We start from the raw sequence: 12,262 nt of genomic DNA on the forward strand, positions 1-12,262 counted from the left end.
TAACTTCACGGTTTTTATGTAGACTTTGTCCACAAGCGCATTTATTCAATATATTTGACATTTGCAACATTACAACATTTATGAAAAATGAAAAAAAATCTGAGCTCACAATAAAAGTGCAAAGAAAAACGAATAAGTCTATAAATTAATAAATAACACAGATAAAAAAAAAAAAAAAAAAAAAATCTACATCAACTTATCCACGAGTGAAGTATTATGATCAATCATTCATAAAGCTTCGTGTATGTAAAAGACTAACGCATTCACAACAGCCATTGTTTTCGCTTTCGACGCGAGTAAACGGTCTGCTTAATGTGCGCATGCGCGTGTTTACATTAAGTAAGGCATACTTAAAGGTGTGTGTGTGTGTGGATGGGAGGGAGGGAGAGAGAGAGGGAGAGAGGGAGGGAAGGACGGAAGGAGGGAGGGAGGGAGAGAGCGAGAGAGAGGAAGAGAGAGAGGAAGAGAGAGAGAAAGAAAGAGAGAAAGAGAGAGAGAGAGCATTCATTCGTCCGGGCTGTGTTTTCATATGTATGTGCACGTGCCTTTGTTCTTAGACATGCGCTAGTGTGTCACCCAAGTATCATAAATCATCCGTATTTGACAAGTAACACATATTAATCCAAACGGTACATACACAAACACTCGTCAGCACCTTACATGTGTTACTTGAGTGTTAAGACTCACAGGCGACTGATAATGTATCATATAAATGTAAAACGAGTTATGACAAACGTCCTTGCCTCTTTAAGTCCCATAAAAACGGAGATGAACTTGGGTGTGCCTCCAGTGCGATTAAATCTATAAGCTATATTATACTATGAGTTGAGCAATTATACATTTGATGTGCTCCAGGCGACACGCTGTACTTAACGTCGTATTCGCAATCACACTAAGGTATTTCATTAATGGAAATAAATAATCACGAGAGAAAGATTAAAAGGATTAGTACCAAGTGTAATTAAGCATATTAGAAAGTACATGTTATAGATACATATCATTTCATCACCATGTAGACAAAGGGCCCTGGCTGCTGTAAGACACACACCTGCGGCAGTTGTGGCGAAACACCTGCCTCGCAGCTGGCTCCGCGATAGCATTTCACCCAATCGCATCACGGGGTTTTGCCAATACCTCCTTGTTTGTATATGTATATTGACACATACACACGCGGATACAGTTACACACGAAACACACGCGCGCACGCACGCACGCTCACACACACACACACACATACACACACACGCACACACACACACACACACACACACACGCACACGCACACGCGCACACACACACACACACACACACACACACACACACACACACACACACACGCACACGCTCACACACAGCACATCCAAGAGCGGAAAAGCTAATGCTCTCCCCACTTCCACCATGAACGAGTCTACGCGAGCTAACTTTGAGCCTCCATTTTCTCCCGCCAAAATACACCTCAGAGGCCGTAATCTTGCCTATAAACTCTCCTGTGAGGCGTAGAGAGAAATATTTTGGTCTCATCCGATATTCATAGCATGTTCTGTGTGCCTTTCGATATTATTTGATGAATATTTTAGCCATAGAGTGTGCAGGAAAGACCAAACTAGTGCTATTCCCAACCTTTCCCTTCTTGCCCCACCCCGCCAGGCGAAAACAGGATATTTATTGTTTTTAAAACATTCCACTTACAAACACACATTTTTTTTATAATTACCATCATCGTCAATAATATCATCATCATCATCTCTATATTCATCCCTATCATTACTATTATCATTATTATCATCGTTATTATTCTTAATGACCCTTCGCCGGTACATACCTTAAGGAACCAAAGAAGAACAACAGGAAATAGCGAAAAATCTTTATTTTGACAAACCATAGTAAAACAAGTGAGCAGAAGCGAGCGCACAAGACCCAGCTCGCGCTCACTGAGGTTAAACGAGAGAGACAATCCCTCTCCCAACCTCTGTTATTATTCTCAAGTTAATCCTAGGATAGAAAGATTAGCTAATCATGGAATGGGAAGGACCAAAAATAGAAGAAAAAACGATGAGGAAATGAAACGCAAGACTACCGTACTTCTATTAAATGTTAATATTATTTTTGATTAGGCGTTTTGTTTGGTGGGTGGCTGGCTGTGTGATGAAACCGAAGACTGAAAAGAAATTCACTTTGAACGAGAAAAAAAAAAAAAAAATGTAACGGTGGCGCCCTCTGCGTGAAGACTACGGCGATTTTGGGCGGAAGTTCTATCATAATGGAGGAAACTTAACCCAACTTGGAGGAAGTGACGAAAGAAACGAAACAAAACGCTAACACTGGTATCATAATCAACTGCCTTTCAAAAGCTCATTCTTGTTAACTGATATGTTAACTGCCATAATCACCAACGATAACTTTTTAAAATTATTATTATTTTCTATTCAACAATGAGAAAAAGGAACCTTCAAGATTCTTCAGACGGATAAATCTTTTATTATTATTTTTTTCTTTTTACAACGTCCATTTTTTTAATATTTTTCTCTTGGATTATTGTAAAAAGGAGAACAAAAAAATTGTATCACACTTCTACCTCACTGTTTTTGTTTTTGTTTTTTCTTCAGCTTTGTATACCGAAGTCTCTAGCGTCACTGTAAATATTCCAGGATTTCACTCTCACAATAAGTCAAAACGATGTTTCCATTTCACAAGTTTTTCTTCTGGAATCTCCGTCATTTCCGATTCTCCCATTCTCGTCGCTTTCATCTCGTCCACACCACATCCTCGAGTCATTTCCTCCGTATGCACGCCTTTATCACAATTGCTATATCCGACACTTTATTATTCTTTTTTTTTTTTCATTTTTATTGTATTTTTCTTTGTTTTGTTTTGCTTGAGTCCTCCCTCGTTTCCAAGCCGGAAAGAAAAAGACATAAAACAGAAATAATATTCCCGTTTTCTAATAGTTTTCCATATCCTCGGGCGTTCACTCCACGTAATACCTAACAGTTCAAGGGGGGTCAACATTTGCAGCATTTATCCGGCACAAGCGCTTTTTTTTCCTCTCTCTATAAGACCTGATTTTCTTTCTAAATATTAGTATGTACCTTCCTTTCTCCTATTCGTCCCCTATCTTTTTAAATTCTCCATTTTCTTTCCGACTTGCAATCTTGCCTGTGTCAATTTATCAACTGGCTCTCAGTTGCACAGGGCGGCTGAGATGAGGGAGAGGGGGGGGGGGTGGAGGAGTATCTGAAGAATATATATATATATTTTTTTCTCTCTTGTTCTAAACCGGAGATAATGGAGAACAATTATCGAGTCGAATTATACAGTATCGCAAAAACGTTTTCCTTGTTTTTTTTTTCTTACTTTTTACGTACCAAAATTCCTCTTTCTCGGATTAAAAGTGCACTGTGGCGTTGCTAACGGCCAAGGGGTGTAGCCGGGTAGACTTCCGCTCCCCTCTCCCCCTTTGCTTTTTTGACCCCTCCTCCCCTCCCCTCCCCACCACACAACCCAACACACGTGCCCCCTCCCCCTCCCCCCCTCCACGAAACCCACACACTCAAACGGAAGGATAACAAACAACAGCTTTGCTTTGCTGTTTCGTATAGAAAAAATAACCGGGAGGTAGACTCCTTAGCTGTAATCCTATCTATGGGTTAACCTACTAAAGGGGGAGGAGGCTTTTTATCACAGATATTCTCGGCTGGAGCTGATATGTCATCGCCACAGAGCTTCCGGTCGCCTCGTACAAGGGTCCGTAAAGACACGCACATGGATACGTACACGCACGCACGCACACACACACACACACACGAACACACGTACAGAAACATTCGCACATTCGCACGCACACTCTCATGCCTTTGACCAGACACAGCCTTAAGATCTATCAAAGTTCAAAGGTCGAATTAATCTAGCAATTATCATAATTAAAAAAAATTATATAACTTTTAAAGATTCATGTTTAGACATCATGACACTTTCAAATCTCGTGTTACAGTGTAATATCAGTAGGTAACAATATACAAAAAGTTCCTCCACCGTAGATATTATATTATCATATATTACATTAGATATGCAGACACACACACACACACACACACACACACACACACACACACACACACACACACACACACACACACACGCACACACACACAGCTGCAGCATCAACCAATCCTAAATCGTGTTTTTTTTCTCGATCCGTCTGATAAGCGACTCGCTAGACAAAAGAGCCGAGTAACACTCCCGAGTTATAAAGGTGAAAAAGGTAAAAAGAAAAAAAAAAGCCTTTGCATCATGTCAATACCCAATATTACCGGTCGTTATATGATTAATGAAACGACAGCGTATGTCCTCTTTTGAAGGCGGGGTTCAAAAAAGCTATTTTTTTTTTGTTTTTTTCTTTTTACTAATCAATTGGGTAACTACTGCTCTAAATCCGCTTCGGTTATCAACTTCCTTACCTGGTAACCTTCTCCTCTTCCACCACACCTGCCACTTGCCCGTCAGGCAGACACTCCTCCCTGTAACCTTGTTCATTGTCCCCAAGCACTAATCGGGCACGCATGCACACATGCACAAGCACGTATACAAGCACAAGCACGCAAACACGCGCACAGACACAGACAGACAGACAGAGATACAAACACACACACACACACACTCGGGGGGTGAGGATAACATCAGGTAACTCATCCCTTTGAGATGTAACTGCCTGCCTCAATCAACAGGTCAAAGCACTCACTCACTCACTCACTCACACGCACGTGCACTCACTCCCTCGCAACCCCGCCCCCCCCGTCCCCCCCCCTCCCGCCGCACGAGCGCCGTGGCTACACGTAGGTGACGGGGACCTTCCTGGGGGTGGCGGCCGTGACGTCAGGGGGGGCGAGGGGGGCGCCGTCCCTCTCGTCCCTCGTCCTCCTCTTGCCGCCCTCGTCGTCGTTGTCGTCGTCATCGAAGCCGCCCATGCTGCCGATGGTCGCGTACCAGTTGGGCGGCTCGTCCAGGGGCGGGATGGGCGGGATGGGCGGCGGCGGCCCCAGGGGCATGATGGCCGGGTGGCTGGCGTGGTTGGGCAGCGTGTGCGGGCGCGGGTGGGCGTGCGGGCGGGGGTATTCGCCGTAGTGCGTGGGCGAGTCGAGCGAGGTGTGGGCGGCGGCGGGCGGGTGCAGCAGCGGGTGGTAGACGGGGTGCAGCGTGGCGAAGGGGCACTGCGGCGCGCGCCCCTGCGGCTGCGGCTGGCGGAGGCTCAGCTGCTGGTGGAGCGGGTGGTCGGGCGGCAGGCGCGGCGGCAGGCGCAGGCGGGTGGGCGACGCCAGCGGGTAGTGGCTGAGCGCGTCGCCGTTCATGGGCGTGGGCGTGAGGCGCGTGGCGGAGAGGGGGTCCTCCATGCGCCACACCTCGCCCCACGGCCGCTTGTCCTGCAGGATGCGCTTTTGCCGCTTCTTCCTGCGGCTCCGCAGGCGGCAGCACAAGAACACGCCGATGATGAGCAGCCCCGTCGCGCCCACGCCCACGCAGATCACGATGGTCCACACGCCCACGCTCCCGTCGCAGCCCACGCCTCCCGCGCCTAACTCGCGCAAGGACACGCCTGCAACCGAAGGAAAACAGTAAGTAAGTAGGCCTGAGGAGAAAGATCATCCATATATGCAGATTTTTATATATATATATATATATATATATATATATATATATATATATATACATATGTATATACATATATATTATATATATGTATATATATATATATATATTATATATATATATATATAATATATATGTATATATATATATATATATATATGTATATATAAATATCTATACATATATATATATGTGTGTGTGTGTATGTGTGTGTGTGTGTGTGTGTGTGTGTGTGTGTGTGTGTGTGTGTGTGTGTGTGTGTGTGTGTGTGTGTGTGTGTGTGTGCGTATACATGTGTATCATGTATTTTTTTTCACACACAAAACACACACAATACCGGTAATACATTGCAAAATGTGGTGTCTATACCTGCAACCATCGGTGTGCATTTACGTGCAAGGGAATTAGCACGTACGCAAAAAATGCCAACTGACAGACAGACAAACGAAAAGAATAAAAAATGACAAGAAATGAATAAGTAAATGAGGAAATGCCTCGCAAAGCATAGCAGCTGCAATGGACGATGAAACCAAGTGTAATATCAACCCGACAGAAAAAATATAAATGTTATTATAGAATTATAATAAATTTACCGAAGCTGCATTGATGGCTGTAAATTACTTTTATTTTGGTCAGTGCGTGAGACAGAGGGAGAGAGGGAAAGACGGAATGAATGAATGAATGAGAAAGAGAGAGAGAGAGAGGAAGGGAAAGATGGAAGGAGGTGGAGAGAGGGAGCGAGGGAGGGAGAGGAAGAAGGAGATGGAGACAGAAAGAGAAAGAGATAGAGGGAGAGAGAGCAACAAACGAAAGAGAGAAAGAGAAAGAAAGAAAGAAAGAGAGAAAAGGAAAGAGAGGAAAAGAGAGGGAAAGAGAGAAAAGGAAAGAGAGAGAAAAAGAGAGGGAAAGAAAGAGAAAAGGAAGAGAAAGAGAGAGAGGGAAAGAAAGAGAAAAGAAGACAAAGAGAGAGAGGGAAAGAAAGAGAAAGGAAGAGAAGGAGAGAGAGAGAAAGAGCTAAAGAGACAAGACAGAGAGAGAGAGGTCCCGAGGAGACGGATCCTGAGGCGGCGAGGCACCGAGAATGCCAGGGAAGTACAGTTAGTACGCGGCGCAAATTGCCGGCCGACAAAAGGGGGAAAGCAGCGACCGAGGGAGAGGGGAAGCGGCCGGCCCAGCGACATAAAAGGGGCGAGATGCAAAGGAAGGGCAAAGAGGACGGCGCGCCAAGTTGATCTTTTGTGTTAGAATATAAATATGGATTACGGTTTTAAGGGCGAAGGGGAGAGGGGGAGAGGGGTAGGAGAAGGGGAGAGGGGTAGGGGAATGGAGGGAGTAGGAGAGGAAGGGGGAGAGGGGTAGGGGAATGGAGGGAGTAGGAGAGGAAGGGGGAGAGGGGTAGGGGAATGGAGGAAGGGGGGAAGGGGAATGGAGGAAGGGGAGAGGGGTAGGGGAATGGAGGGAATGGGAGAGGGGTAGGGGAATGGAGGAAGGGGGGAAGGGGAATGGAGGAAGGGGAGAGGGGTAGGGGAATGGAGGGAGTGGGAGAGGGGTAGGGGAATGGAGAGAGGGGGGAAGGGGAATGGAGGGAGTGGGAGAGGAAGGGGGAGAGGGGTAGGGGAATGGAGGGAGTGGGAGAGGAAGGGGGGTAGGGGTAGGGGAATGGAGGGAGGGTAAAGGAAGGTAGAGTGGAGGGTGAGGTGAAGAGGAGGGAGGGGGAATGAATGGGGAAGGAGAGTGGGGGAGGGGGAGGGGGAGGAGGAAAAGGAGTAGAGGTTGAGGGGAGGTGAAGGTAGGGGAAGGGTAGGGGTAGGGGGGAGAGAATAGGAAGTGGAAAAGGAAGGATGAGAGGCGGGGGAGGGGAAAGAAGAGGGCAGGTGGGGAGTAGGGAGTACGGAGGATTGAAGGGGGGATGGGGGGGGGGAAGAGGAGAAGCACAAAGAGGCACAAATTTTCCTTCACAAAAAGGAACGAGGCGGAGGGAGGAAGCCGGGCGTCACATCCGTAGCAATAATATTGATCACAGGAATTATGCAACGGTTGATAAATCGGCTTGGCTTTATCACATGTCGAATGATAGCAATAAGGATAATAGAAATACCAGAGATAACATCGTTCACTCAAATCATGATACTACCGATAAATTGGCCTTCCATTATCAATCAACATCAAGATTAAAAATGACAGTACTAATAATAATGAGAAGGAAATCAGCGGTAAACTCTGAAACCATCTTTTTTTTTAATCATTAATGTTTATTTGTCTATCTTTATTTATCTTTTCACTTTATTCATCAATTTCACTCACTGTATTTATCTATGAATTCATTTCAAACAGTTATTTCATTCATATATTCTGACTATTGAATTATCTCATGTGTGTGTTTTTTTTAGAATATTTCGTCCATTTCCCTTATTCTTCCGAGATCTTTTACTTTCGTTCATTTACTAAATTCTTTCAAGATATTTAACTCTATCATAATTAACCTTCAAAAAATATTTCATTCCTTTATCTCATCTCCTAATCTTTATTCAATTAACTGATTAAAACTTGATTCAATCAATCTCGCCCATTTTACGCATTCGAACTTTCCACTCAAATTGTGTTTTTCCTCTTCTGATTTCTTTTTCTTTGTTTAATCCCTCCGTATATTTGATCTTTTCCTTTCCTTCCTTAGGCCTCGAGTTCAAAGGGGGTCGTGTGGCATTTAAGGCGTGAGGGAAATGGGTTCTGAGGGAGAGGCTGCAGTGAAAATCTGCCCCGGCTTTTACGTTTGGAAATTGGGATGCACGGGATTCTCTCTCTCTCTCTTCTCTCTCCCCCCCCTCCCTTCCTTCTTCCTCCTCTCCCTGCCCCTCCCCCCTCTTCCTCCTCCTCAAACTCCTCCTCTTCTTCTTTTCTTTCTTTTTTTCCCCTTCTTTCTCTTCCTCTTCTTTTTTCGTATCTTCTTTCCCCCTTTCTACTTCTCTTTCTTCTCATCTTTTTTTTCTTATGCCCCCCTTCCTCTTCTTCTTTTTACCGTTACTACCCTTCTTTTTCTATTTTTTCTTATTGTTTTCCTTGTTTTTAGTACCTTCTTTGTCTTCATTTTCTTTATGTTTTTCTCCCCACAATTGTACTTTTTCTTCCACTTTCCTTCTCCCCTCCCTCCTCTTCATCCTTTTCTTCCACACTTTCTTCTTTTCTTTTTTCTATTCCTTTTCCTTAGTATCTCCTATTTTCTTCCTTTCTCCCTCTCTCTTCCTCTTTTTTTTCCTCCCTTCTCTCTTTCCCTTCCATCTCCTTCTTCTCCCGTATTATCTTCTTTTCTATCCCTCTTCTTCTTATCCCGCACTTTCTTTCCTCCCCCCTCTTCTTCCTCTTCTCCCACCCACACTTCTTCTTCTCCTACATTCATTTCTCCCCTCCACCCTCCCTCTTCCTCTTCCTATTCTTTTTCTTCTCCTACATTTCTTTCTTCCCCCCTCTCTCTTCCTCTTCTTCTTCTTCTCCTACATCTCTTTCTTCCTCCTTCCCTCTTCCTCTTCTTCTTTTTCTCCCACGATTTTCTTCCCCTCCCCCTCCCTCTTCCTCTTAACCTTCCCCCCACTTCTTCTTCGTTCCCCCTCTCCCTCTTCGATTCTTCCTTTTCTTCCACATTGTCTTCCTCCCTTCTCTTCTCCCACATTTTAATATTTTTCTTTTTCCCTCTGCCCCTTCTTCTTCTCCCACAATTTCTCATTTTCTTCCTCCCTTTCCTTCTCCTCCCCCCATATTTTCTTTTTTTAACCCCTCCCTCTTCTTCTCCTTCGTTCCAAAACTAGAGCTGCTTGTCTTTCCGTCTCCCGAAAGGGGTGGGGGGGGGGCATGTAAGTAAAGGGGGGTTAGGGGGTGAGGTGGCAATGTAGGGGGAGTAAGGGAGGGGGAAGGGGGAGAGGAAGAGATGATGTAGGGGGGAGGGTAAAGGAGGGTGAAGGGAAGGGATGGTCAAAAAAAAGTAGGGGAAGAGAGGAAATATTCAAATGTGAAGAAAAATGGAAGGAGCAAGGAAGGAAAGAGGAAAAGGAAGAAGGGCCGTTGAAAGGAATAAAAAAGAGGGAAGGGGCGAGGAGGAGGGGGAGGAGGGGGGCGGGGAAGGGAAGCTGTAAGGAGGGGGGGGAGACAAGGGAGGGACAAGGCAGAAAAAGGGGGAGGAAAGAAATAACAAAAGGGAGGGGAGGAGGAGTCAAGCAAGGGAGAATCCACAGGAGGGGAGGGGCGTAAGGGATGGAAGGGATGGGGGGTGGGGGGGGAGCACAATGATCAAGCAAAAGTTGGATTCACCGGAAACTATATCGAAGGGTGAGGTGAATGATGCTCAGGTAATGGTATCTGAAAAAAGCGGGGAGGAAGGGAGGGGAAGGGAGAGGAAGGGAGGGGAGGGGAGGGGAGGGGAGGGGAGGGGAGGGGATGGGAGAGGAGGGGAGGTAGGGGTGAGGAAGGGGGAGGAGGAAGATAGGAGGTAGGGTAGGGAGGTATGGAGGAGGATGGGTGGGGAGGTAGGGAGGAGGAAGACGGAGAAGGAAGGGAGGGCGAGTAGGGAGGAGAAAGAGGGAGGAGGAAGGGGAAAAAAGGAGAAAGGGAGGAAGAAGGGTGGAAGAACGGTGGAGGAAGGGAAGAAGGTAGAAGAGAAAATGAGGGTGGAGGAAAGGAAGGTAGAGAGAGGGTGGAGGAAGGGAACAGGAAGGGTGGAGGAAGGGGGGAAGAAGGGTGGAAGAAGGGGGAAGGAGGGTGGAAGAAGGGGGAAGGAGGAGGAAGAAGGGAGGAAGAAGGGAGGAGGAGGAGGGAAGAAGGGTGGAAGAAAGGTGGAAGAAGGTTGGAGGAAGGGAGGAAGGTAGAGGAGAAAATGAGGAGGGAAGGTGGAAGAAGGGAGCAGGAAGGGTGGAGGAAGGGGGGAAGTGGGGTGGAGAGGAAGGGAAGAGGAAAGTTACCCCAGAGAATGACGATGACCACGTAAAGATGTCAGAGTGAAAGACCGAGAGGGGGCAGAAAGTCCCATACAACAGTGCCACACCATAAGGGGACAAGGGGCAGGAAAGGAACGAACCCTATGGTGTCGAGACTCACCATACAGGTTGGGCGGGCTGGCGCAGGTGGGCGAGTCGACAGTCAGGGAGGCGTTGTCGTCGGCGGCGATGCGGGAGAGCCACACCATGGAGCAGTTACAGTGCAGGGGATTCCCCGACACCATAAGACTCGCCAATTGCTGCAGGGGGACCTGTGGGAGGCACAGAGGAAGGGGGCGTGGGTCAGGGCTTGCGGAAGTGGCTCTCGATATGCGAAGAGCTCCAAAACTATTTCCTAATTTAAAAGAAATATCAAGAAATTGGAATGAAAAAAGAGAAAAAGTCTTAATTAACCCCGAAGTGTAATGAGAACACTGGGGTTGGGGAGAAAGTGCAAGGGACACGCTTCGAGGAACTGTAATCGCACCATTTCTTTTTTCCACCTATCATTATTACTGTTGGGGGAAAATACATTATTGGAATTACGAAATCCGGAGAGGTAATATACCAGAATCCTTCCCTAAAAATGACAAGAGCAATATCAATCTGGTCTTGTGCCCTTCATGCATTCCATTTCACGGAGGAATGAGAAAATGGCCGTTCCCATAAAAGTCTCCCGCTCAGTCAATGTTAAAATTGGTACGTTACATGCGGGGGGGAATCTTACCTGCGTGGGCGTGATGTGCAGCAGGCCGCACGCCCGCAGGTCAACGTGGCGGAGGTTGAGCAGCGAGGTGAGCGTGGTGGGGGCGAGGGAGGTGAGACGCGGGTTGTGGCTCAGCACCAGGGTCTCCATCTGCGCCGTGCTCAGGAAGGCCTCGCTGCTGACCCTGCTGAGGCGGGGGCAGCGGGACACCGTCAGGCTCACCAGGGAGGCCAGGCCGTTGAAGCCGTCCTCGGGCAGCTCCTCGAACAGGTTGCCACTCAGGTCGAGGTCCTGCAAGTCGGGCAGGCCGCTGAAGGACAGGGTGGGGACCTGCACCAGCCTGTTGTCGGCCATGGCGAGACGTCGGAGCTCCGCGAGGCCCCAGAAGGCCGCCGGGTTAACGGCGCTGATGTTGTTTTTGTCGAGGCGGATGTAGGCGAGGTTGGCGGCGCCCTGGAAGGCGCGGCCAGGCACTTGGGAGATCTGATTGTCGCTGAGGTCCAGCTCCAGGAGGGACGACAGGTTCAGCAGGCTGGAGCTGGGCACGCGCTCGAACAGGTTGCCGCCCAGGTTCAGCGTCCACAGGTTGGGCAGCGCTGCGAAGGAGCTCTCGCGCAAGCTCTTCAGCTTGTTGTTAGAGAGGTTGAGCTCGATGAGGCTGACGAGGCCCCGGAAGGCGCCGTCGTCGACGCTCGAGATGAGGTTGTCGTTGAGGAGCAGCACGCGCAGCCCCACCAGGCCCTCCAGCGACGCGGCCTCCACGGCGCTCAGCTTGTTGTGGGTCACGCGGAGCTCCGCCAGGCTCTTCTGCGACTCGAAGTTCTTCACGCCCAGCTTCGCGATGTCGTTGTGCGAAATGTCGAGCTCCTTGAGGTCCGTGTAGAAGACGAGGGCGCGCGACAGGGCCTTGATACGGTTGCGCGTGAGGAGGATCGTCTGCACGCGCGGGTTG

General features: G+C 47.7%; 1 protein-coding gene across 1 annotated transcript in view; it reads right to left on the reverse strand.

Annotated features, from left to right (window-relative positions):
* Positions 1-1,850: 1,850 nt before the first annotated feature.
* The window catches only part of LOC122249567 (uncharacterized), a 29,425-nt gene continuing 19,013 nt past the window's right edge, over positions 1,851-12,262 (reverse strand). The window contains exons 2-4 of the mRNA XM_043010545.2: positions 11,332-12,262; positions 10,726-10,876; positions 1,851-5,590 (exon numbers count right to left, since the gene is read on the reverse strand). The exon at positions 11,332-12,262 is cut by the window's right edge and continues 960 nt beyond it. Of these exons, the coding sequence (XP_042866479.1) occupies positions 4,827-5,590; positions 10,726-10,876; positions 11,332-12,262 (1,846 nt within the window). The 3' untranslated portion in view covers positions 1,851-4,826. The remainder of the gene's footprint in view (positions 5,591-10,725; positions 10,877-11,331) is intronic.

Source organism: Penaeus japonicus, unplaced genomic scaffold, assembly GCF_977035675.1.
Source record: "Penaeus japonicus unplaced genomic scaffold, GWHDUDI00000001_assembly GWHDUDI00000020, whole genome shotgun sequence".
Lineage (NCBI taxonomy): Eukaryota > Metazoa > Arthropoda > Malacostraca > Decapoda > Penaeidae > Penaeus > Penaeus japonicus.